Source organism: Eleutherodactylus coqui, chromosome 12 (genome assembly GCF_035609145.1).
Source record: "Eleutherodactylus coqui strain aEleCoq1 chromosome 12, aEleCoq1.hap1, whole genome shotgun sequence".
NCBI classification, from domain to species: domain Eukaryota; kingdom Metazoa; phylum Chordata; class Amphibia; order Anura; family Eleutherodactylidae; genus Eleutherodactylus; species Eleutherodactylus coqui.
Genome location: NC_089848.1, coordinates 11,139,978 through 11,166,451, shown reverse-complemented (window position 1 = coordinate 11,166,451; position 26,474 = coordinate 11,139,978). Strand labels below are relative to the sequence as shown.

Sequence of the window (26,474 nt, the reverse complement as noted above, 5' to 3'; positions counted from 1 at the left end):
AGTACTGTGTGTGTATACCGGCCACCACCGGGGGGAGCAGCGCTAGTACTGTGTGTGTATACCGGCCACCACCGGGGGGAGCAGCGCTAGTACTGTGTGTGTATACCGGCCACCACCGGGGGGAGCAGCGCTAGTACTGTGTGTGTATACCGCGCACCACCGGGGGGAGCAGCGCTAGTACTGTGTGTGTATACCGGCCACCACCGGGGGGAGCAGCGCTAGTACTGTGTGTGTATACCGCGCACCACCGGGGGGAGCAGCGCTAGTACTGTGTGTGCATACCGGCCACCACCAGGGGGGAGCAGCGCTAGTACTGTGTGTGTATACCGCGCACCACCGGGGGGAGCAGCGCTAGTACTGTGTGTGTATACCGGCCACCACCGGGGGGAGCAGCGCTAGTACTGTGCGTGTCTGTGTGTGTCTGTCTGTGTGTGTGTACTGGCCACCCCCGGGGGGAGCAGCTGGAGTACTGTGTGTGCATATACTGGCCACCACTGGGGGGCGGAGCAGTAGTACTGTGTGTGTGTGTGTGTGTGTGTACCTTGTTCCCCGAAAATAAGACGCGTCTTATATTAATTTTTGCTCCCAAATATGCGCTGTGTCTTATTTTCAGGGGGTGTCTTATTTCGCCGCGGCAAATCCGTCTGTGGCCGCTAATCCCTCAATTGGCCAGCTTTGTGGATGAAATTTCTCAGAAATCTCGTCCACATGGGACAGCAAATCTGTCACAGCAAAGCTGGGAGAAGCCGGTGTTGTGGTGCGGATTCACCGGCCACAGAAACGGAAAAGCGTGCAGCCAGGTCGCTTCAAAACAAGCGGCTGAGTGCCGTGGGTTTTGAAGCAGCGCTTTCCTGGCGGAAATCTCGCTGTTTATCGCTGTGGCCAAACTGCGAGATTTCCGCTGGAAATACTCTCTGTGAGAACCCAGCCTTAAAGGGGTTGTCCCGCGGCAGCAAGTGAGGTTATACACTTCTGTATGGCCATATTAAAGGGGTTGTCTCGCGGCAGCAAGTGAGGTTATACACTTCTGTATGGCCATATTAAAGGGGTTGTCCCGCGGCAGCAAGTGGGTCTATACACTTCTGTATGGCCATATTAAAGGGGTTGTCCCGCGGCAGCAAGTGGGGTTATACACTTCTGTATGGCCATATTAATGCACTTTGTAATATACATTGTGCATTAAATATGAGCCATACAGAAGTTATTCACTTACCTGCTCCGTTGCTAGCGTCCTCGTCTCCATGGTGCCGTCTAAATTCGCCGGCAGCTTGCTTTTTTAGACGCGCTTGCGCAGTCCATTCTTCTCCTTTCAGCACGAGCCGCTTCAGTGTGCTCCCCGCTACAGCTCTTCTGCGCATGCGCAGATGAGCTGTCACTGCTCGGGAGCGCGCTGGAGCGGCCATTCTGTACCATCCTCTGTTAGAGGAAGGTGCAGAGCTGCTGAGCTGTCCGGAGAAGCCGCCCAGCTGTCCCGCCGTCCTGGTAAGTGATGGGCCGGGGGGGGCTGCCGCTGCGCCGGGGGCGGGCTGCGCCGGGGAAGCTGTCGCTGTGTCGGGGGGGGGGGGGGGGGGGGTTGTCGCTGCGATGGGGGGGCTGCCGCTGCGATGGGGGGGCTGTTGCTGCTGGGGGGGGGCTGTCGCTGCGATCGGGGGGGGGGCTGCGATTGGGGGGGCTGTCGCTGCGATGGGGGGGCTGTCGCTGCGATGGGGGGGGGCTGCGCCGGTTACCTGCTGCCTGGCGGTGGGTGACTGGTCGGCCGTGTTCACTCCAAGGGGCTGGTCGGCGGCTGCGGGGCGTCTGGTTGTCAGGGAGGCACAGCTGGTAGCGTCTCGGGAGCGCGCACGTCGGGCTGCAGCAAGCGAAGGGAAAAGAGCCGGCGGCCATCTTGGGAAAATGTTTATAAGTTGCTGAAACGCTGGAACTGTAAGTACAAACCAGCTAGAAAAGTCATTTACAGGGGGGCTTAGTAATGTATGCTTAATTAGGGGGACTGGGCAAAAAAAAAAATCCACTCCTGCCTCGAGACATCTCCTTTAAGAATGCTCTCGCCAAATTTCATGCTTGTGCGACACTGAGACGTTACATTACATAGGGGTGCAACTTGCTTTTCTTATTTAGGACCTAAAGAATGGTTATGCCAAATTTCATGATTGTGCGACATCGGGAAATTAGAGAATTAGATTAGGTACATTATATAGGGGTGCTAATACCTTTGCACTTGGCATTGAATTTTTGAGTTGTGACCCCTTTACTTTTCCTATTTAGGACCTAAAGAATGCTCCTGCCAAATGTCATGTTTGTGTGACATCGGGAAGTTAGAGAATTAGTGGCCAGTCAGTCCGGGCTTTGACCAGGCAGTGGGCTGGATTGGAACTGCAGCCCTAGTGTCTGACGTGTGTTCTAGAGGCCCAGTTACTCCAAATGTGATGTGATATAATGTATCCAAGCTAGAGGCGGTACAACAGGGTACTAGAGCCTCCATGCCCCGTGTATCCAAGTTAGAGGTGGTACAACAGGGTACTAGAGCCTCTATGCCTGCCCATATCACATCTTGTATCCAGGCTAGAGGCGGTACAACAGGGTGCTAGAGCCTCCATGCCTGCCCGTATCACATCTCGTATCCAAGCTAGAGGCGGTACAACAGGGTGCTAGAGCCTCCATGCCTGCCTGTATCACATATTGTATCCAAGCTAGAGGGGGTACAACAGGGTACTAGAGCCTCCATGCCCTGTGTATCCAAGTTAGAGGTGGTACAACAGGATATTAGAGCCTCTATGCCTGCCCATATCACATCTTGTATCCAGGCTAGAGGGGGTACAACAGGGTGCTAGAGCCTCCATGCCTGCCTGTATCACATATTGTATCCAAGCTAGAGGGGGTACAACAGGGTACTAGAGCCTCCATGCCCTGTGTATCCAAGTTAGAGGTGGTACAACAGGATATTAGAGCCTCTATGCCTGCCCATATCACATCTTGTATCCAGGCTAGAGGCAGTACAACAGGGTGCTAGAGCCTCCATGCCTGCCTGTATCACATAGTGTATCCAAGCTAGAGGGGGTACAACAGGGTACTAGAGCCTCCATGCCTGCCCATATCACATCTTGTATCCAGGCTAGAGGCGGTACAACAGGGTGCTAGAGCCTCCATGCCTGCCTGTATCACATATTGTATCCAAGCTAGAGGGGGTACAACAGGGTACTAGAGCCTCCATGCCCTGTGTATCCAAGTTAGAGGTGGTACAACAGGATATTAGAGCCTCTATGCCTGCCCATATCACATCTTGTATCCAGGCTAGAGGCCGTACAGCAGGGTACTAGAGCCTCCATGCCTGCCTGTATCACATATTGTATCCAAGCTAGAGGGGGTACAACAGGGTACTAGAGCCTCCATGCCCTGTGTATCCAAGTTAGAGGTGGTACAACAGGATATTAGAGCCTCTATGCCTGCCCATATCACATCTTGTATCCAGGCTAGAGGCAGTACAACAGGGTGCTAGAGCCTCCATGCCTGCCCATATCACATCTTGTATCCAGGCTAGAGGCGGTACAACAGGGTGCTAGAGCCTCCATGCCTGCCTGTATCACATATTGTATCCAAGCTAGAGGGGGTACAACAGGGTACTAGAACCTCCATGCCCTGTGTATCCAAGTTAGAGGTGGTACAACAGGATATTAGAGCCTCTATGCCTGCCCATATCACATCTTGTATCCAGGCTAGAGGCGGTACAACAGGGAGCTAGAGCTTCCCTACAAGTCGCTTCTCCACAATAAGTTCTCCCTTTGCTCAGATATTGTAATCACACAGAGAAAGTTTCATCTATCTGACAACTTCCGGGTGTACTGTTAGATATGTATGAGCTTCACTCCCCCTGATGTATGTGTCTACCATGAGAGTCCTGTGGATGAAGGGGTAAGCAGTTCATTCAGATTCTGGAACGTTCATGCAATAAAAAAAAAAAATCTTGCATGAAGGCGGTTATTATTGTGAACTACATGGCAGTGTACAGGGGTTGAGGGTGTACCCACTCTTCAAGGCATGACTATGGCCGCCTGCACACGGGCGGGTCGAATCCACTGCAAGAATTCTTGCAGAGCAGGGACCAGCGCGGGCCTCACCTTCTCCCGCGGATCCGGCTCTCTGATGTGCCGTCTGCCGCCCAGCTGTCGCATGCGCAATGGGGAGTCGGCACAGAAATAGAGCATGCTGTGATTTGTTTTCCACGTGTGATTTCACGCGGACAAATCGCGGCCGTCTGCATAGGATTGCGTTTTTTAATGTAATCTTATGGCAGCTTCCCAGGGGCGGAAATTCTGTGGGAAATCTACGTGTCCGTGCCCGCCCTCCCGGAGGTGTTCTACGCGTCCGTGCCCGCCCCCCCCGGAGGTGTTCTACGCGTCCGTGCCCGCCCCCCCGGAGGTGTTCTACGCGTCCGTGCCCGCCCCCCGGAGGTGTTCTACGCGTCCGTGCCCGCCCCACCGGAGGTGTTCTACGCGTCCGTGCCCGCCCCACCGGAGGTGTTCAACGCGTCCGTACCCACCCCACAGAGGTGTTCTACGCGTCCGTGCCCGCCCTCCCGGAGGTGTTCTACGCGTCCGTGCCCGCCCTCCCGGAGGTGTTCTACGCGTCCGTGCCCGCCCCCCCGGAGGTGTTCTACGCGTCCGTGCCCGCCCCACCGGAGGTGTTCAACGCGTCCGTACCCACCCCCCGGAGGTGTTCTACGCGTCTGTGCCCGCCCCCCCGGAGGTGTTCTACGCGTCCGTGCCCGCCCCCCCGGAGGTGTTCTACGCGTCCGTGCCCGCCCCCCCGGAGGTGTTCTACGCGTCCGTGCCCGCCCCCCGGAGGTGTTCTACGCGTCCGTGCCCGCCCCCCGGAGGTGTTCTACGAGTCCGTGCCCGCCCCCCCCGGAGGTGTTCCACGCATCCGTGCCCGCCCCCCCCCCCCCCCCCCCCCCCCGGAGGTGTTCTACGCGTCCGTGCCCGCCCCCCGGAGGTGTTCTACGCGTCCGTGCCCACCCCTCATAACTTGGACTCACAATGGAGGTTTTCTCCTTTATTCACATTGAACAGATTGACATCACTGAGTTATAGGAATACATTACTGTGTTCCGAGGCAGGAAGTGGACAGAACACCACCCTGGTGGAGCTGGCCTGTCGCCGCGTATGGCTGCGATATTGTACAGCGTATCTCACACACTCTGCCATGCGCAGCCTTCTTAATTTTTACTTTTGCGTATGGGCGGTGATTATTTCGCACCAGTAGAGAGCAGGGTGATCTCTTGTGGGTAATACGGAGCAAAATACAACATGGTGCATTTGGTGCTCGTGAATTACGCAATGCTCACGCGGAACTATGAGCGAACAAGCGTATTGCAGTCGCAGCAGACATCGCAGGTCTAAGGCTGGGCTCATACGGGCGGGTTTTACTTGTGAAATCTGCAATCACCATGGTAAAACGTGGGCATTGAAAGGCATGCTGTTTTTGTTCACCCTCGCAGATCTGAATTGCGTACTCCGCGAGCAGAAGAAATATCACAGCGCGCTCTTTTTTTTTAGCGTTTAATCTGCACAGATGGCCCCCACTAAAGTCAATGGATGCGAGCGTTCCATCACCCATATGCAGGTAACCTTGCGTATGAGCGGAGGAAACGCTCGCAACTTCAGAGGAAGATAGATAGAAAAGCCGTCTGACGAGGAGGAGATATTTCTTCCACACGGACAATATGCTGTACAAACAGGTACATCCGCATGGTTAACACTTGTGCCCGTCATCTTCGCAGTCATTTGCATTTACTTTCCGCGAATGATGGCAGTTTCTCTGGGAATACATTTCTTGATCAAAATGCGGCCCCCACTTCTACGTAGTGGACTTACTGCTATGTGATCTCTATAGCAGTACATTAGTAACACTGGGATTAGCGTTAGGCCATTCATACGGGACGATTAACGCTCAAACTTATGAAATTGATCGATAATCGTCTTGCGTAAATGCAAAAAAAAACAACTATTTACTGTTTGATCACTTCTCGTTATTGCTGACTGTCAGCATAAGATCATTGCGGGATTCTCACTACGTGTAAACTGTCCCCTCTTTATGCTTTACATCGAAGCGCTGAACGAGACGCCTGCGATCTCTGACTGTCTAAACACTCGATATGACCTCAGCGGTGACATCCGCGCCCGTGTGGTCATTTAGACGTCTGTCGTCTCGTGTAAATCAGGCATAACACTGATGGTGCCGATTGGACACTGTGAGACTACGGGGACACATTTCAACGAGGGGAACGGTAATACTTAAGTTGTCAAGTTGTTTCATACATTTCCATGAGGAATAACAGAGGAACAGCAGAACGCACAGTTCTACACAGTCCAAGCATTTCATTGGGAATGATTACGGAAACCTATAAGCCAGGAGAGTGACAGATGCTCTAAAACAGTGGTCCCCAACCTTTTTGGCACCAGGGACCGGCTTCAAGCAAGACCATTCTTACAAGGCCGGGCAGGGTTGGGCGGGACATGGGCGGGGCTTTGGTTATATGGGGCGGGGTTATGAAGGGGTTGGAGTTTAGTGCATATTTAATTATGACCAACTAAAATATAACTTTTATTTAGAAATATTATAAAATAATTAGGACTAAGACAAACAAAACATACATAAAGACAGAACAGAATGGTCAGAGTGGGTAGACAGAAAGGTAGTAGTACCCAAACTTGACTTGTCAACACTTGAGACTAGGGGGGTCGCTGATATAATGCGAGATGATCTTAGTTTGTGATTTATATGGCTAAGTACAATAACAGTCACTGATGCGTAAGCCAGACACCACGTGGAGTGTAGGTTACTTAGGATAGTGTTAGAGGTTGACTTGATTCAATAGTCAACAGCACTGAGCTCCAATGTTGAAAATATGTGGTTTATGTGGCTAGGTGCAATACCAAGCATCAATGCGTGAGCCAATCACCACTTAGGTAAAATTACCATGAAAGAGCGTGGTGTTGAAATCACTTTGGATGACGGCAGAGGTTGGCTTGGTTCAAAAGTCAACAGCGCTGAACTCCAATATTGAAGGTATATAAGGAATAGCCCAAAGATCTCATACATTTAGGAAGCGACCCACATCAATATCTGAATGATAATAGTAACGCTCAAAACAGATGAGGATCTCAAAGTTTAATAAAGATTTTTGGAAACTCAAAAACCCGTCTAACTGGGAAGGCAATGATGTCTCCTCAGTTTTCTCGGGAATATCACACACTCATATACACTTGAGAAGGAGAGTAATCCTCTCAAGTGAATTGATTGACGCTCAACGCGTTTCCCTACTAGAGTGGATAGTAGTTCATCAGGAGCGGTTGAATGAGTTTTAGTCAATTAGAGTTGACAGAATCATCAAAGATGTTTTGCCATGAGAATGTCTTTTGGCAAAAGGAGAAAAAAAGTCTTAAAAAAGTGCCACAGTAGTGGTCTGAGGCACCCCAAAGTTAAGAAGCCTCTGTCAGCTATCGTTGGTGTGATAGTGTAGAAAAGCTCTCAAATAAAGTATAAAACAAAGGTACAGAAAGGATGATGTAACCTTTGTATATACTGTCCATGGACTAGTAGAAGATGATAGATGAAAGAATGAAAATTGGGATCAGGGATATCAATTGAGATGTTGATTGATTCCCAGGCTCTATGCAGAGGTAGAGTAGCTTTAGAGTAAAGACCTACTGTATATACCGGCGTATAAGACGACTTTTGAACCCCGAAAAATCTGCTCTGAAGTCGGGGGTCGTCTTATGCGCCGGTAATACAAAAAAAAAAAGTGTAAAAAAAAAAAAAAAATCATTACTCACCTCCCCCGGCGTTCTGTCGCGCTCCGGCAGGATGTCGCTCGCTCCTCGTCCCCGGCGCAGCATTGCTTTCTGAATGCGGGGCTTGAAATCCCCGCTTCCAGAAAGCTAATACACACGCCGTCAGCCGGTACAGCTATTCAATGACATCATTGAATGGCTGTGATTGGCTGAAGGCGCACGTGTGTTAGTAATCACACCCATTCAATGATGCCATTGAATGGCTGTAACTGGCTGACGGCGTGTGTATTAGCTTTCTGGAAGCGGGGATTTCAAGCCCCGCATTCAGAAAGCAATGCTGTGCCGGGGACGAGGAGCGAACGACATCCTGCCGGAGCGCGACAGAACGCCAGGGGAGGTGAGTAATGATTTTTTTTTTCTCCATTGTAATACCGGCGTATAAGGTGAAAGTTGGGGGGTCGTCTTATACGCCCCGTCGCCTTATACGCCGGTATATACGGTATCACTGCCTGGATAAACTAAGCAGGAGCACATAGTTAGAATTGGCTCAAATAGTGACAGTCAACCTCTAAGCGGAACAAATCCCAATCATTATTAGAGCAACTGGATCCCATTCATTCAAAGGTTAGTCAGACATGAACCGCATAATAGCGGGAGCGGAACGATATCCTTGCTACCCAAATAGGAGAGCTAACTATCACACACATCCATTCAAAATAAAAAAAATGGTAGAGCCTAGAACTCTGATGGTGAGTTCAGGCAATCTGTTTGTGAGCCCAGAATGCTGCTGCTAATATACCCTGATGGTCCTCCCATAAGGGGGTTGGTATAAATGATTGGCCAATCATAGGTTATGGTGGGCGGAGCTAGATAGTCCTAGCTAATTAATGATAGGAAGATCTATATCACGTCCGCTGTTTCATCATCTACCAATTGTATCGGTAAGATAGAGAAGTGACGCCCTACCGCATAGACTGAATCCTCTTAGGTCTGAAATTCATCGTAATAGAATCGCCGTGGCGTAATGTAATCGCGCATGCGCGCGGCGCTATGACGTCATCGCGTTTATCATGTGACAGGCGTCAAGGCGTTCGATCAACTTCATGTAAAGGGGAGTATGCGTTGCCACAGTACCGGCGATCATGTGATGGAAGATCATGTTAATAGAGTCGCCGTGGTGTGCTGTTGATCGCGCATGCGCGCGCAGTGCCATGACGTCATCACATTCAAGATATCACAGGATCAGCTTCATGCAAAGGAGAGAATGCATAACCACGGTAACGGCGGTCATGTGATAGAGGTGTCATAGTATTGTCACATGATCGGATGGCTCCGTGGATAAAGCATATTAGAGGTTGATCCAGGTTGCGAGAAACAACGCCGAACTGATGGTAAAAACTACTCGATATTTCTAGTAGAGGTTTTGGGAATATAATTCCTTTGGCTCAGGATAGAATGAAGCGTATAAATGCCTCACTAGAAACTTGTCAAGTGCAGGAGAATGTTATGGCAACAATACGGGTGCATAAGGCTAATCTTTGATCAAAAGGAATGTAGTATTGATTGATAAATCAGACCTAAATCAATAGTGCAATCATTACAATATATATCCTGCCGGATGGAGGCGGATAGTAATTATAAATATAGATAGGCCAATTCTAAATAGTACATAAGAGGACGCAGCAGTGACCATAAATAAGAGGATGTTGTGATAATCTCATAATAGAGTAAATGGTTGTAGATGTCGATTGTGAACTCCGAAGCCGTGAAAAAAAATCAAGAAGAATTTTATAGAAAGCAATTAAAGCAGAGATTCTCATTTAAACCATTGGGGTTGATTGTGTTTAGACGGTAAATCCAAGCAGCCTCTTTGCATAGCAATTTTTTATCTATATCGCCGCGTCGTCCATGAGTCCTTAAGATTTCAATACCCTGAAACTTCAGTAGTTTTGTATCGCCATTGTGGCAATTCCACATATGGTCAGCTAGAGGGGTTGACTCGTGACGTCTGATGTTACCCAGATGATCGAGACTTCTACGCCGGAATTGTCGAATCGTCTTGCCCACATAGTTCATGGGGCAAGAACATGTAGCTAGGTATACTATATTTTGCGTCCTGCAATTTATGAAGTCTCTACATGAATAAACCATATCGGTAGAAGATGATTTAAAGGTGTTACCACGTAGGATGAATGGACAATCGAGGCAGCCATGGCATGGAAAGGTACCCTGAGGTCTGCTGGAACCAAGCCAAGTAATTTGAGTCTCACTGGAAGGGAGATGGCTTTTTACCAGGTGGTCCTTTAAATTATGGCCTCGGCGGAATGTTATGGAAGGTTTGTCGGGAAGATGGTCTTGAAGGTCTTTGTCGCGTTTGAGGATATCCCAATAATAATCAAGGATATTCCTTACTTGCATTGAGCACGTATCATATGTACCAATAATCCTAGCCTTGTTGTCAGATTGGCGTGTTTTGGGTTGGAGAAGATCAGTTCTTCTCTGTGTTGAAGCAAAAAGGAATGCTTGATTGATAACATGCTCTGGATATTTGCGATTTTTGAAACGATTGTATAGTTTCTTACTTTCCAACTCGAAGCTGAGATCATCCGAACAATTACGCCGGAGGCGGAGGAACTGGCCTTTGGGTATACCACGTTTAAGTGGTATAGGGTGGAAGCTATCCCAAGTGAGTAAGCTATTTGTCGCCGTGGATTTACGATATAAGGAGGAGGTTATTTGGCCCGACGGGTCTTTATTGATCTGAAGGTCAAGGAAAGACAATGTGGTGGTATGGATTTCTGAGGTAATCCGGAGATTTAAATCATTGTGATTAAGGTTCTCAATAAAAGACTCAAGGGACGACCGACTGCCATTCCAGAACAGCAATACATCGTCAATATATCGTATCCATAATAAGATGTTATCAGATTCAAGAATGTTATCACTGTTGAAGATTAACCGTTCCTCCCACCAGCCCAGGTACAGGTTGGCGTACAATGGGGCACAAGGAGTCCCCATCGCGGTGCCCCTAAGCTGGTGGAAGTACTTGGCTTCAAACAGGAAAAAATTGTGGCATAAGATGAATTCAAGAAATTCCAAGACACATTTATTATGTGTATCAAACAAAGGACCTCTTTGATTGAGAAAGAATTCTGTTGCCTTAAGGCCTCCCTGATGTGGGATGGAACTATACAAAGATTCAATGTCCAAGGAGGCCATAATCGTGTCAGGATTGACTGTGAGGCCTTCCAGAATACGTAAAACGTCCATAGTGTCTTGGACAAAGGAACGTAGAGATGATACAAAGGGTCTTAGAATTCTGTTGACGTATGTGCTGAGGTTCTGGGTTAGATTACCAACTCCAGAGACAATCGGTCGTCCCCTGAGTGGGCTAAGGCCCTTATGCACTTTTGGAAGTGCATAAAAAGTAGCAGTAGTTGGTTTTTTAGAATACAGAAATTGGTATTCAGTATGGTCAATACACTTCAGATCAAGGGCATTTTGTAATATTTTTTGTAAATCTCGTAAGAAATCAACTGTTGGGTCATGTGATAGAATACCATAGGTGGTCGTATCATTCAGTAAGCGTTGACACATGTCTACATATTGTACTCGGTCCATCACGACGATATTCCCGCCTTTATCGGCAGCTTTTATAATAATTGCTTTATTGCTTTCAAGTTTTTTTAGGGCAAAAGATTCTCCTTTAGTAAGATTAGAGCGATTTATATTTTGGAGGATTCAATGCTTTTAGCTCTTTTAGAACCAATTTCTCAAATATGTCTATTTCCGGGCTACATAAGGATGGTGGATTAGCACGACTTGTTGGTTTCAGATTTGTGAAAGGCCCGGTTCCAGCCGGTCTCTGGTTTTCGTCCTCTAGGTCTTGTAGGGCTTGAATGGCTGGAAGGTCAGTAAAGTCAAGGCCTAATTCCCTCATTTCCTCTTTTTCCTTAATAATAAAATGTTTCCTCCAACGTAATTTCCGGGTGAAGAGGGAGATGTCCTTCGTCCACACGAACGGATCATAGCGGGTCTTGGGGACGAAGGACAGACCCCTCTCCAACAAATCCGTCTCTTGTTTATTAAGATGGTACCCTGACAGATTAACAATTTGTAATCTGTCCTCAATTTGTGAAAAAACGCCCGTGTGACTAAGGCCTAATAGTAAATATCTATCATTTATAAGCGAGCCAATTCTCAAGTAGCTGTTGTGAACATGTGACTAGAAGGAGCAGCCCTTCTCGGACTCGCCATACATCAAATAGTAGCTCTTTCCACTATACAGTGAAGGAAATAAGTATTTGATCCCTTGCTGATTCTGTAAGTTTGCTTGCTGTCAGACCTGAACAGTCTATAATTTTTAGGGTAGGTAAATTTTAACAGTGAGAGATAGGATATCCAAAAAAATTCCAGAAAATCACCGTGTCTAAATTATATATACGAGGGGCTGCTGATAAGTCTTTGGCTTTATCTAGAAAGAAACAAGATAGGAAGATGAAACTTTACATGTATTCCACATACTCTCCACTGATGTCAACACACTTCTTACATCGGTATTCCAAGTTTTGTAAGCCTTGCAAAAAGAAGGATTTGGGTTGTGCCTCAAACCAGTCATCCGTAGCAGCCAAGGCATCAGAAATGGTGTGAAATTTGCTCCTCTTGAGGTGTTTCTTCAGGTTTGGAAACAGATGATAGCCGGAGGGAGCTACATCTGGTGAATAAGGTGGGTGGTCAACCAGCTGGAAGCCTAGCTCCACCAGTTTTGCCGCTTGTGCAGTGTGAGCGGAGGCGTTGTCTTACAGGAACAAGATTCCTTTGGACAGCTTGCTGCGCCTTTTGGCCTTCAGAGCTGCCTTCAATTGGTCTAAAAGTTCAATGTAATACCTTGCATTGATGGAACCATTTTGAAGGTAGTCCACGAGCCGAGCGCCCTCCTTATCCCAGAACACAGACGCCATCACCTTGGTGACTGAACTTCTTTGGGCGAGGAGAAGCACTGTGCCTCCACTCTTGACTGCTCCTTGGTTTCAGGGTCATACAAATAAATCCAGGTCTCATCCATAGTGACCAGTCGATCCAGGAAGTTCTTATCCGTCCAGAAACGCTGACAAATGGACCGGGAAGTTTTCACTCGCATGCTTTTCTGCTCCGTTGTGAAACATTTGGGGACCCACTTTGCAGATAGCTTCTTCATGTTCAAATGTTCATGGATAATGACACAAACACGTTCATGAGAAATCTCCATGATGTCTGCTATTCCTTTATTCTCCAGTATGAGGTTGTGCACAGCATCAACAATCTCCGGAACAACAACCTCTCTCGGTCGTCCAGGACGTTCCTCATCATTGGTGCTGAAGTGGCCAGTGATAAATTTGGCCACCCAGTTCTTAACTGTAGAATATGAAGGGCATTGATCCCCCAATGTCTGCCACATATCACCATGAATATCCTTCGCGGACTTTTTTTGCAGAAACAAAAATTTTATCACTCCTCTGCTCTCATTTGCTGTGAATATCGCCTTAGACTCCGCCATATTGTTTTCCCACGTGCCTAGATCACTGTTGCCATAAGCTACAAACACAAAATTTTGAAAACATAGATTAGATACATAAGGCTTTCATGTGATGTAACATTCGTTACCATAGAAACAAAAAAAAGCAGACCGTCGTATATTTATTTGCATTTTCCACAGAGAAATAAGTATTTGATCCCCTACCAACCAGTAAGAGTTCCGGCTCCTCCAGACCAGTTAGATGCCCCATAATCACCTCGTTACCTGCGTTGCAGACAGCTGTTTTAAGTGGTCACCTGTATAAAAGACTCCTGTCCAAAGACTCAATCAGTCAGACTCTAACCTCTACAACATGAGCAAGACCAAAGAGCTAACGATGTCAGGGACAAGATCATAGACCTGCACAAGGCTGGAATGGCCTACAAAACCATAAGTAGGGTGAGAAGGAGACAACCGTTGGTGCAGTAGTAAGAAAATGGAAGACATACAAAATGACTGTCAATCGGCATCGTTTTGGGGCTCCATGCAAAATCTCACCTCGTGGGGTATCATTGATCATGAGGAAGGTGAGAGATCAACCTAAAACTACATGGGGGGAACTTGTTAATGATATCAAGGCAGCTGGGACCACAGTCACCAAGAAAACCATTGGTAACATATTACGCCATAATGGATTATAATCCTGCAGTGCCCGCAAGCTCCCCCTGCTCAAGAAGGCACATGTGCAGCCTGTCTGAAGTTTGGATGATTCTGAGAGTGATTGGGTGCTGTGGTCAGATGAGACAAACATTGAGCTCTTTGGCATTAACTCAACTCGCCATGTTTGGAGGAAGAGAAATGCTGCCTATGACCCAAACAACACCGTCCCCAATGTCAAGCATGGAGGTGGAAACATTATGTTTTGGGGGTGTTTCTCTGCTAAGGGCACAGGACTACTTCACCGCATCAATGGGAGAGTGGATGGAGCCATGTACCGTAACATCCTGAGTGACAATCTCCTTCCCTCCACCAGGACATTAAAAATGGGTCGTGGCTGGGTCTTCCAGCACAACAATGACCCAAAACATACAGCCAAGGCAACAAAGGAATGGCTTAAAAAGAAGCACATTAAGGTCATGGAGTGGCCTAGCCGGTCTACAGACCCTAATCACATAGAAAACTTACGGAGGAGCTGAAGATCAGAGTTGCCAAGCGACAGCCTCGTAATCTTAATGATTTAGAAATGATCTGCAAAGAGGAGTGGGCCAAAATTCCCTCTGACATGAGCGCAAACGTCATCGACTACACAACGTCTGACTGCTGTGCTTGGCAACAAGGGTATTGCCACCAAGTATTAAGTCTTGTTTGCCAGAGGGATCAAATACTTATTTCTCTGTGCAAAATGCAAGTATTATATATAATTTAGACAATGTGATTTTCTGGATTTTTTGGGATATTCTATCTCTTACTGTTAAGATTAACCGACCCTAAAAATTATAGACTGCTCATGTCTTTGACAGTGTGCAAACGTACAGAATCAGCAAGGGATCGAATACTTATTTCCTTCACTGTATATCACCCAAAGACTGAGCATGTCTATACGGCTTAGAGGCGGTGTCCATAATAGTACCTGATTACAGTATAATCACCGCCGATCATTCAGTCGCTCACGTTCACTGGTACAATGAAGGATTTGGCGGCCTGTATAAAGGGGTTGCACCAGTGAACTCTGATACGGGTGAATGGAGCCCTATGATGGGAGCTTTTCCTAGCGTTTATGCAGAGATAGTGCTCAGACGATAATCCCCATAATACGAGCAAGTTCCTGTGGTTTAACTAATTTATTCAAATTGTGGGAATCTCTATTTCTGTATCGTCTTATTGGAAGTTCCGATTGTAGAGGGAATCGTATCGGAAAGTGATGCTGATTAAGGATACGGTGGGACTTCCTGCAGTTCTTATAATTACCTCTTTTACCTTTCTGCAGATTACAGGAAGATTTTCAAGACGCATCCAGGCGAAAATTAGCGATCTTCTGCAACAAATGGAGGAAGGTCTGAAGACTGCCGATCCACATGACTGCTCTACCTACACTGGGTATACAGGTGGGTGCACACTGGAGACACGTTACCTACGAGGTTCAGGCTATTCTGGAGAGGCTTACAATATTGCTGTATTCTGCTGGGAAGATTTAGTTACCTCATTAAAGGGTTTTCCTCATTAAAGGTCAGCATTATTGATTGGTGCGGGGTCTGCTGCTCGGGATCCCCACCCATCAGCTGTTTATCAGGTTCGCTGTCATTACTTACAGCTCTGTGCACATTGCAGCTGTTTGCGTTGGTATTGCAGACCCGGCTCCTATTGAAAACCCCTTCATCAAGCAAAAGTTAAATTCAAGTAAATGCTAATCTACGTTTGAAGCCCCTTAAAAGTAGAAGATACTGTATAGGCTCATTTACATGCAACGATTATCGCTCAAAATTGGTTAATTGGCATATAAGCGATAATCGTTGCGTGTAAATTGTACCACTATGTACTTTTTGTCTGAACGATAATTTTTAGATGAGCTTAAAAACCATTGTTCAGACCGCATGCTTTGTTCTCCACGGGAGCAGGAGATAACATTGTTTTCTCTTAGCAGCCCAGGCATGAACAATCGAGCTAATTGCAGAGCTGAGACCACTTGCTAAGTTCTGCAAGCAGTTCCTGGAGGCTCATTTGCATGTCAATAAAGCGCTAATGGGCATCAGTGCCCATTAGTACTTTATGCAAAAGGATCGCTAAAACTTTCAATCGTTTGAAAGATTATCTTTCGTGTAAATGGGCCCTATGAAGAACCAGTTTTTCTCATCCGTATCATTGGGGGACCCAGCCAGACCATGGGATATAGCCACTGCCACTAGGAGGCGACACTAAGCAAAAGTGTTAGCTTCTCCCACCAGGCTATATGACCCCTGCAGGCACTCAGCTAATTAGTTTTTAGCTTAGTGTCTGCAAGGAGGCAGGCAGGTCAGGTCCAGGAGGACTTTATGGCGGGCATACGGGGAGTCGGGGCTTTTCCCTGGCTTTCCTGTACTCCCGGGGAGGGCGCAGGCAGATGGTGTCTCCACCACTCTGCGGCGCCCTACCCAGCGAAGAAAAGGTGGCACGACCCTGCCTATGTGCATTGGCGTCGTTGGCCCGCCAGCAATAGGGTTCCCCCCTCTGGAGCAGCGCCCCTCTCAGACGGCGAGCGCAGGGGGGAGCATTGCTGGAACGCAGATGGAGAGAAGGGAGCGTATCCGGGAGAAGGGAACGGAACTTCAAGCCTCCCTCCAAGTCTGCGGTCGGCTGCCAGGAACCCCTTCAGAGGACCCCCACCACCTTGGAAGGTCCTGGGGAAAGGAGTTCAGGTGCATTCACTCCTTCTCTTTACCTATCTCTCTCCTCTGCCTAGTTCAGTGCATATGGGGTTATGCCCTTCCCCCCCCCCCCCTCCCCCTCTCCCCTCTCTATCCAGAGACACTGCTGAACAATGGGGGCTGGGTGCTATCATAGGTCCAGGGAAGCTTCTAAGCGGTCTCGGCATACAGGGAGGCCGGTTAGATCGGATCCCTCACTGGCCTCATGCTCCTCAACACCTCAAGCTGCAGACCAAGATCAGCCTCCGCAAGGTTTTTCGGTGGGTAGTAGCGGTCTGGAGGAGAAGGAAGCGTCCGCAGTGTCATCACTGTCAGACAAGAGATTGTTTGGCCCAAAACTCGACGATATAATTAGGGATGTTACGGGCGCAAGAATGGCGCCACCTAGGAAGGAATCCGTTTTTCATTCCTTTCGGCAGGTTACATCCCGGCCCACATCAGGACACAGTCTAAGAGGGCCCCAGCAGAGCAGAGGAAGAATCCTGCCGTTAAGGCCAGGCCAGCCTGGTGAGCTCGCTCCAAGGCACCTAGGGGCGCAAGGACGGGAGTATCAGTTTGAGGGTCTTTCCCCACCCGCTATTCACAGGGTGGGGGGCAGGCTCTTAGGGTTCCAGAATGTATGGTTAGCCCGCGTGACAGACGCCTGGGTACAGGAGGTCGTCTCACGAGGGTACGCCATCGAATTTGCAACATGTCCACGGGAGCATTTTATCAGATCCAGGATACCGAAGGACCCAGGAAAGGCAACACAGCTGCGCCAGGCAATAAAACAACTGTTGGCGCAGGGAGTAGTGGTGCCGGGGTGTCAGCACGGAAGGGGGTTTTATTCGAATCTCTTCATAGTTCCCAAGAAGGATGGCCGAGTCAGACCGGTCCTCGACTTACGAAGGTTAAATCATTATGTCAAAGCAAGACCTTTCAGGATGGAGTCCCTCAAGTCGGTAATAGCGTCTATGGAACCGGGGGAGTTCCTGGCGTCAGTGGATATCAGGGATGCATACCTGCATATTCCAATTCGCGACTCTCACCAGCAGTTTTTACGCTTCGAGGTCCAGGGGAGCCATTACCAATTTGTAGCGCTGCCGTTCGGGCTCTCGACAGCCCCTAGAGTCTTTACAAAGGTGCTGGCAGCGGTAATGGCACTACTCCATACAAGGGGGGTGATAGCCATCCCTTACCTGGACGACATACTGGTGAAGGCTCCAGACCAGGAAGGCAATCTAGAGAGCCTGAGACTCACACTTCAGACTTTGGAGGAATTCGGTTGGGTCATAAACCATGAGAAATTCTGTCTAGTACCAACCCAACAGTTGGAATTTCTGGGGATGGTGTTCAACACCAAGAAGCACCAGATTCGCCTGCCGCAAGCGAAAGCAGTAACACTGGTCAACAAGGTGCGTCTGCTACTTCAGGGGAGGCAAACGACCATCAGGTATTGCATGAGAGTACTGGGCATGATGGTAGCCTCCTTCGAGGCCATACCATTCGCACAGTTTCATTCCAGGGAGTTCCAGCATTTTATTCTGGCACACTGGAACAGGTCGCAGTGGATGTTAGACCAGCGAATCTCCATAACACCAAAGGTTCGCCTTGCCCTGAGATGGTGGACGAGTCTCAGGAGAATCCAAGGGGGTCGGTCACTGTTTCCAGGACAGTGGAGGATACTGACCACGGATGCCAGTTGTTACGGCTGGGGCGGAACTTTGGAGGGACACTCCACCCAGGGGAGGTGGTCACAAGACGAGGCAAGGCTACCGATAAACGTCCTGGAGCTGCGAGCCATCCGGCGAGCACTGCAGTTCTTCCATCCACGGCTCAACAGAAAGGATGTGAAAGTCCAGACAGACAATGCCACGGCAGTGGCATACGTCAACCGGCAGGGGGGCACAAGAAGTGCGAGAACAATGACAGAGGTATCCGGCATACTCAGCTGGGCGGACAAATATCTACAGTCCATATCGGCAGTTCACATCCCGGGGGTAGAAAACTGGGTAGCGGATTTTCTCAGTCGAAAGACAGTGGACCCCGGCGAATGGCAGCTGCATCCGGAGGTCTTTCAAGCGATATGTCAGCGCTGGGGCACCCCGGACATGGATATGATGGCTTCCAGACTAAATTACAGGCTTCTCCCTTTCGTGGCACGCTCAAGAGATCCTCAGGCGGTAGCAGTGGACGCCCTACTGGTCTCGTGGGCAGGGTTCAGACTACCATACGTGTTTCCTCCTCTTCCACTCATTCCGAGGATATTGAAGATCAAGAGGGAAGGAGGACCAGCAATCCTGGTCGCTCCGGATTGGCCGAGGCGAGCATGGTATCCAGACCTAATCGAAATGTTGGCCGACGCTCCGTGGCCACTCCCAGAACGGGAGGACCTACTATCACAAGGACCAATCTTCCACCCGAATCCAAAGTCATTTCGTTTGACGGCCTGGCCGTTGAGACCACGACATTGAAAAGAAAAAAAAACGGATATTCTCGGAAGCAGTTATCCGAACTATGGTCCAAGCCAGGAAGCCGACATCATCGAGAATTTATTATCGCGTATGGAGACGCTTTTTTCAGCTGGTGTGAAGACCGCCATATACATCTCATGCGTTCTTTCACTAGCAAACATTCCGGATAACAGCCCACTCTACAAGGGCGGTGGGGGCTTCCTGGGCGGTTCAGCATGGAGCCTCAGCATTACAGGTATGTAGGGCAGCCACTTGGCATCCCTGCATACATTTGCAAAATTCTATACAGTCCATACATATGCGTCAGCGGACGCTGCCCTGGGTAGAAGGGTTCTACAGGCGGCAGCCCCCTGACTACTGGGACCTTTTTTTCTGGGAATTCCCACCCTTTTATTTCCAGGACTGCTTTTGTACGTCCCATGGTCTGGCTGGGTCCCCCAATGATACGGACGAGAAACAAATATTTTTGGTATAACTTACCGTAAAATCTCTTTCTCGTCACGTTCATTGGGGGACACAGCACCCTCCCAAGGATTCATTTCTTTGTAGCAGGGCGGAGCCCTTTGGTCTCGGATCACAGATGACGAGATATATATCCAGAAGACTGGTATGTCTTTCCTTGGTTTACGTTAAAGTGTAAATAATTTTGTGTACTCCCACTGGCTGTTCCTACTGCTTGCATACAAACTAATTAGCTGAGTGCCTGCAGGGGTGATATAGCCTGGTGGGAGGAGCTGACACTTTTGCTTAGTGTCGCCTCCTAGTGGCAGTGGCTATATCCCATGGTCTGGCCGTGTCCCCCAATGAACGTGACGAGAAAGAGATTTTACGGTAAGTTATACCAAAAATATTCGTATAATTGGATGCCACAGTCCAATGCTCCATTTCAGAATATTTTCTTAAAGGGATTATAAAGATGTAGATTACTTGATATTTCTGGTTACAATGACATTGCCTAGATCCAGGGCATTTAAGAAGAGGAAGAACAGAGTGTTCTTTAACTAAACCTATTGACTAACCTGCTACGGTCTATTATGCTACGGAGTTGGCCTGCTGATGCATCATGGCATATTGCTGTTGTCTTGTAGGTATAGCCCTCCTCTACCTGCAGCTGTACCGCGTCACACAAGACCCGGCTCATCTGCAGCGCTCTCTTGACTACGTGAAAAGGATTTTGCGGAACCTGAACGGCCGAAGAGTCACTTTCCTGTGCGGCGATGCTGGGCCTCTCGCTGTAGGCGCCGTCGTTCATGACAAACTCCAAAATCAAGCTGAATCCAAGGACTGTATTACCAAGTAAGAACGTGCGGTCAGACCTGGGGGGTCAGGAAAATGATAGTTAAGCCACTTTCACACCACAATACTTTGGCTGATATTTTGCATGAATATTTGTAAGCCAAAACCAAGAGAGGAAGAATGATGGGAAGATGCGCACCCTTTTGGGATCCGCTCCTACCGTAGATTTGGCCTACAGGTACTGATGACATTCAAGTCCTTTTTCAAAAACAATACATTCTAGTTCTAAGCTCTCCATAGATTTACTTCTGCAGTATCAAACGAATACGTGCAAATCAATGAGACGTTCCAAGCCCCAGTATTGTTCCCACAGTAGATCCTGCTGACACAAGCGCACTGGCCGGTCGCTGACTGCGCAACTTGTGGTGTCCTGCTGGTCAATGCTCACATCTATACACTCCTCAGCGCCATGCACCACCAAAACCACTGTGACCCGTCAAGGCATGGACCCTACAAGACCTCTGGAAGTCTTGTAGGGCAGACCTGTAAGGTGTGAGGTGCGGCCTCCATGGATCCATACATCCCGCAGAATTCACTGTGGGAAGGCAGTAAGCTAGTAGGGCCAGTGCAAGGCTTGGGGCAATGTTCTGATGAGAAACCTTGGGTCCTGGCATGCATGTGGACGCAGCTGTAATGCATACCACCTCAATGTTATGGCAGATGAAGAGTCCTTCATTGCAACAGTATTTCTTGATCACTTAAAGAACAAGCTTTTCTATTTTAGATTTTTCCTCTCCTCCCCTTTTTAAAAAATCGTAACTCCTTTATTTATCCATCGCCGTCGCTGTATGAAGGCTTATTTTTTGTGGAACGAGTTGTATTTTTCAATGGTGGTATTTAATGTACCATATAATGTACTGAAAAACTTTTAAAATATTGTAAGTGGAAAGAAATGGGGGAAAAAACCACCTTCCGCCATCTGTCAGTGCGTCCTGTTTCTACGCACTGCCCTAATAACTTTATTTTATGGGTCAGTATGATTACTACGATACCAAACTTGTGTCGTTTTTCTTTTTTTTGCTGAAATACTTGTTTTGTTTTCAATTTTTTTTTTTTTTTTTTTAAAGATATTTAATTTTTTTTTTATTTTCTGCCGCCATCTTCTGCTCGCAATAACTTTTTTATTTTTTGATCGACTTAGTTGCCTGTGGGCTTATTTTGTGCGGCGCGTCCTGTAATTTGCGTTGGTACCATTTTTGAACACACACCAATTTTTGACACGTGTTTTTAGAGTTCTGTATTTTTTTATTTTTTTTGACGACATTCACTGTGTCAGGTAAATAATGCATTACTTTGATCAGACTGTTAAAGGGGTTGTCCCGCGCCGAAACGGGTTTTTTTTTTTTTCAACAGCCCCCCCGTTCGGCGCGAGACAAACCCGATGCAGGGACTTAAAAAAAAAAACCGCACAGCGCTTACCTGAATCCCCGCGCTCCGGTGACTTCTTACTTACCTGGTGAAGATGGCCGCCGGGATCTTCTCCCTCGGTGGATCGCAGGGCTTCTGTGCGGTCCATTGCCGATTCCAGCCTCCTGATTGGCTGGAATCGGCACGTGACGGGGCGGAGCTACACGGAGCCGCTGTCCGGCACGAGCGGCCCCATTCAGAAAAGAAGAAGACCGGACTGCGCAAGTGCGTCTAATCCGGCGATTAGACGCTGAAAATTAGACGGCACCATGGAGACGAGGACGCTAGTAACGGAGCAGGTAAGTGAAAAACTTCTGTATGGCCAATATTTAATGCACAATATACATTACAAAGTGCATTAATATGGCCATACAGAAGTGTATAGACCCACTTGCTTTCGCGGGACAACCCCTTTAAGGACTGATACCAAATATGTATTTTTGTCTTACTAGTTAGATTATTTTATTGTAAATATGGCAAAAGGTTTTTTTTTTTTCCTTGTTTTTTTTTTACTTTTATAACTTTTTATCTTTTTTTTAATAATTAGTAAGCCTTTATTGTTCTTATTTTTACATTTTCTTTTAGTCCTCCTAAGCGACCGCAACATACAATGCTTTGATCGCTCCTGCAGTATGATGTAATGCCATAGCATTATATCATACTACAATCAGACAGGCAGTCTATCAGGCCACCCCACGGGGATGACTTGATAGAAATACTGCCAAGACAGCCCTGGGGCCTTTCAGAAGGCCCCCAGCTACCATGACACCTGCACCGCTCCCAGCGATCTCCTTGCAGGAGGGGGCCGTATGAGATCCCTGAACATTGTTCGGGGCATTTAAAGGGTTTACAACTCTGATCGGCAGTGCGGCTTGTCGGGGCTGTTGCTCGCGGGTGTCAGTTGTAAAAAAAACAGCTGACACCTGCCATCTTTAGCGGGAGGTCGCCATGCAGAGTCGTCACTAAGGGGTTAATGACAATGGCCTCTTTTCAGGATGATGCGTCCTTCCAAACTTGTGAGTGATGCTTCGGCAGTAGGAGGGGACCTGCACAATATCAGGCTGCTTTCACATCTGCAAAGGGGATTCCTTTTTCCTGCTTCATTCAGGGTGCAGCACAGGGGAATCCCCGCCGCCGAATGATTCAGTCTTATGACAGAACCAAACAACGCTGAAGGACCCCATTGAATAGAATGGGGTCCATCCGCTTTCTAACCAGCTTTTTGCCAGAAGAAAAAGCTCTGCAGGCAGCACTTTTCCTTCCGGTATTTTGTGCCGAATCTGCGACGGACCTCCGGCCGGGGGATCCAGAGCAGATGTGAAGCCGGGGTTAGACCGGTGGTTGTACTGTTATGGCTGATCGCTATACTTCTATGACCATTTTCCTGGGTTATCCGTTTAGCATCAGCCGATGACTAGAGGAAGAGTCCGCTTGTTCTGGCCTTGCACAGCATTCTGGGTTATCCGTTTAGGCCTCATGTCCACGGGCTTTAAATCCGCAGCGTTTCTCCCGCATGCGGATCCGCGCCCCATAGGGATGCATTGGACACCCGCAGGTAGTTAAATACCTGCGGATGTCATTTTTCCCGTCAGGCGCGGATCCGCTCATGGTCCATTTTCGTGCGGGTCTCCCGAGAGGACGGCTCCCGCAGGCTTCTATGGCAAGCCGTCCGGATTTGCGGGAGACCCATACCAGAATTAAACTCACCTGCTCTGGACGATGCGGTTCTTCCCTTCTTCGTGGACGAAACTTCTTTCTTCGGCCCGGCAGATGTGCCCGGCGCGCCGGAGCATGCCGCGCACATCCGCCGGGCTGAAGAAAGAAAATCCGGCCGCGAAGGAAGGAAGATCCGCATCGTCCGGAGCAGGTGAGTTTATTCTTCTTTTTAGGCCTCATGTCCGCGGGGCAGGAGGGACTCGCTAAGGATTCTACATGAAGAATCCGCGGTGGGCCTGATTTTTCCTCGCGGACATGAGGCCTTAGCATCAGCCGATGACTAGAGGAAGAGTCCGCTTGTTCTCGCCCCGCACGGCTTCCTGGGTTATGCCTTTAGCATCAGCCGATGACTAGAGGAAGAGTCCGCTTGTTCTCGCCCCGCACGGCTTCCTGGGTTATGCCTTTAGCATCAGCCGATGACTAGAGGAAGAGTCCGCTTGTTCTCGCCCTGCACGGCTTCCTGGGTTATGCCTTTAACATCAGCCGATGACTAGAGGAAGAGTCCGCTTGTTCTCGCCGCACGGCTTCCTGGGTTATGCCTTTAGCATCAGCCGATGACTAGAGGAAGAGTCCGCTTGTTCTCGCCGCACGGCTTCCTGGGTTATGCCTTTAGCATCAGCCGATGACTAGAGGAAGAGTCCGCTTGTTCTCGCCGCACTGCTTCCTGGGTTATGCCTTTAGCATCAGCCGATGACTAGAGGAAGAGTCCGCTTGTTCTCGCTGCACGGCTTCCTGGGTTATGCCTTTAGCATCAGCCGATGACTAGAGGAAGAGTCCGCTTGTTTTTGCCGCACGGCTTCCTGGGTTATGCCTTTAGCATCAGCTGATGACTAGAGGAAGAGTCCGCTTGTTCTCGCCGCACGGCTTCCTGGGTTATGCCTTTAGCATCAGCCAATGACTAGAGGAAGAGTCCGCTTGTTCTCGCCCCGCACGGCTTCCTGGGTTATGCCTTTAGCATCAGCCGATGACTAGAGGAAGAGTTCGCTTGTTCCCGCCGCACGGCTTCCTGGGTTATGCCTTTAGCATCAGCCGATGACTAGAGGAAGAGTCCGCTTGTTCCCGCCGCACGGCTTCCTGGGTTATGCCTTTAGCATCAGCTGATGACTAGAGGAAGAGTCCGCTTGTTCTCGCCGCACGGCTTCCTGGGTTATGCCTTTAGCATCAGCCGATGACTAGAGGAAGAGTCCGCTTGTTCTCGCCGCACGGCTTCACCCATAATAATGCTGTTTAGCTTATGCAGTAATCTGACGTGACGGCGCTTGTGTTTTGTCGCTGGGGCTAATTATGCTTCTAAATTAATTCATTTCCCAGGTGATTCCCTTTCATGGAAATGCAGTTAATTCCACGGACATCCCATTTATATCATTAATGCAAACCCTTAGTTGCTTTAAGACAAGTCCTATAAAAACCTGCTTTATCTCATCCTGGGTAACATCTAGGCTCGGTTATAATAGCTGATTGAAATGTGAGGCGAAGGATGCTTCTGTATAAAGACCGCCGTGTCCCTGCGGGAAGAGGGACTTCATAGGGGCCGGCAGCACTCTGTTAACTATTTCACTGTCTGCACAATATGAAGGCATTTCTTATTCTCCTTATCTAATATAAATAATGCTACCAGCTTTCTCCTGCACCACACATTGACCACTTTGTCGGACCTTTGGTGGGTGATTTTTGTGTCATTAGATTAGTGACATCCTCACCACTGCCATAAAATCATAAAATTGGAGTTTGGTACAGCGAGCGTCCTGTGAGGGCAGCCTGAAGTTCCAATATTAGGTTAGCAATTTTTTTGCGTGCCTGGGGTCAGTGAAGCATTGGTAAGGGATCGGTGCTGGAGAGGAGCAACCGGTGCCGAAGTGCCGCGGGCGGTACGCCACCAGGGGCAGGCGGCGCTGAAGGAAAGCAGCTGTTACTCAAGGGCAGCGGGGGTGGTGCTACACAGGAGCGGGAAGTGCTGAAGGGGAGCGTGCGATAGCTGCGATTGGTTTATCCTTTCAATGCAGCGCTGGATAACCAATCACAGCCATCGTGTCGTGGAAGCGGCATTTATAAATTGGCTAACCGCACTAATAAATCCTGTTCTTCCAACATGGAAAAGGGCATGGCGGCCTGGCCATCATTGTCATAAATCCCGCCCCCGGGCCACAAATGACAACCAGAGTCGGAAGACAGATGAGAGAGCAAACAGAAATGACAGACGCAGACAAAGAAACACACAAACACAGGCAGAGAAGAGAGGCAGAGACAGAAAATTAGGTAAAGAAACACAAAACATTTTCCGAACTTTTTATGTTTGCGTAGCGATCATCAGGTCACTCTAGTAATATGAATAGATCATAGAAGGGGAAATATAAAAAAAAATTAAAAACCATCACAGAAAACGGCCATTACTTACTGACTGAGGAGTGCATATAGATGCATCCTCCTCTCACCATGCAGGTAGCTGACTACCAAATGAGGGAGCTAATTATACCTGTGCAGGACACCGATGAGACAGCCACTCACACTGCCTCTTAATATAGAGGGGGGTAGCTGCTTGGCGTATACTCCCGCACAGAGTGGATACAAAGTGCCAGACCATTCTGATATATGTAGTTCACCATGCAGACCAGCAACCTATTAATGACGCCACAATAATTTGTCGGGTTGCCCTGCATTTCCATCAGTGAACCACATTGGCACTGCCACCCTGGGCTACCCCTGGAGTCTTAATGCCACACTGTATGTGAATGCATGTAATGGCCATTTTCTGTGATGGTAGTAATATGAATAGGACTCAATCGCTTAGTGATGAATGTGATATTTTATATGAGGATCAGGGCTCCTGTTTTGCGTGTTGGAGCATCAGCTACGCTGATATTGTCACAAGGTGCAAATCCCTTAATTCGCTTCATACAGACAAAGATTTCAAGGATAC

General features: G+C 48.4%; 1 protein-coding gene across 1 annotated transcript in view; it reads left to right on the top strand.

Moving 5' to 3' along the window:
* The window catches only part of LOC136587058 (lanC-like protein 2), a 54,429-nt gene that overhangs the window by 7,373 nt on the left and 20,582 nt on the right, over positions 1 to 26,474 (top strand). The window contains exons 2-3 of the mRNA XM_066585491.1: positions 15,272 to 15,389; positions 20,227 to 20,434. Coding sequence (XP_066441588.1) covers positions 15,272 to 15,389; positions 20,227 to 20,434 — 326 coding nt within the window. The remainder of the gene's footprint in view (positions 1 to 15,271; positions 15,390 to 20,226; positions 20,435 to 26,474) is intronic.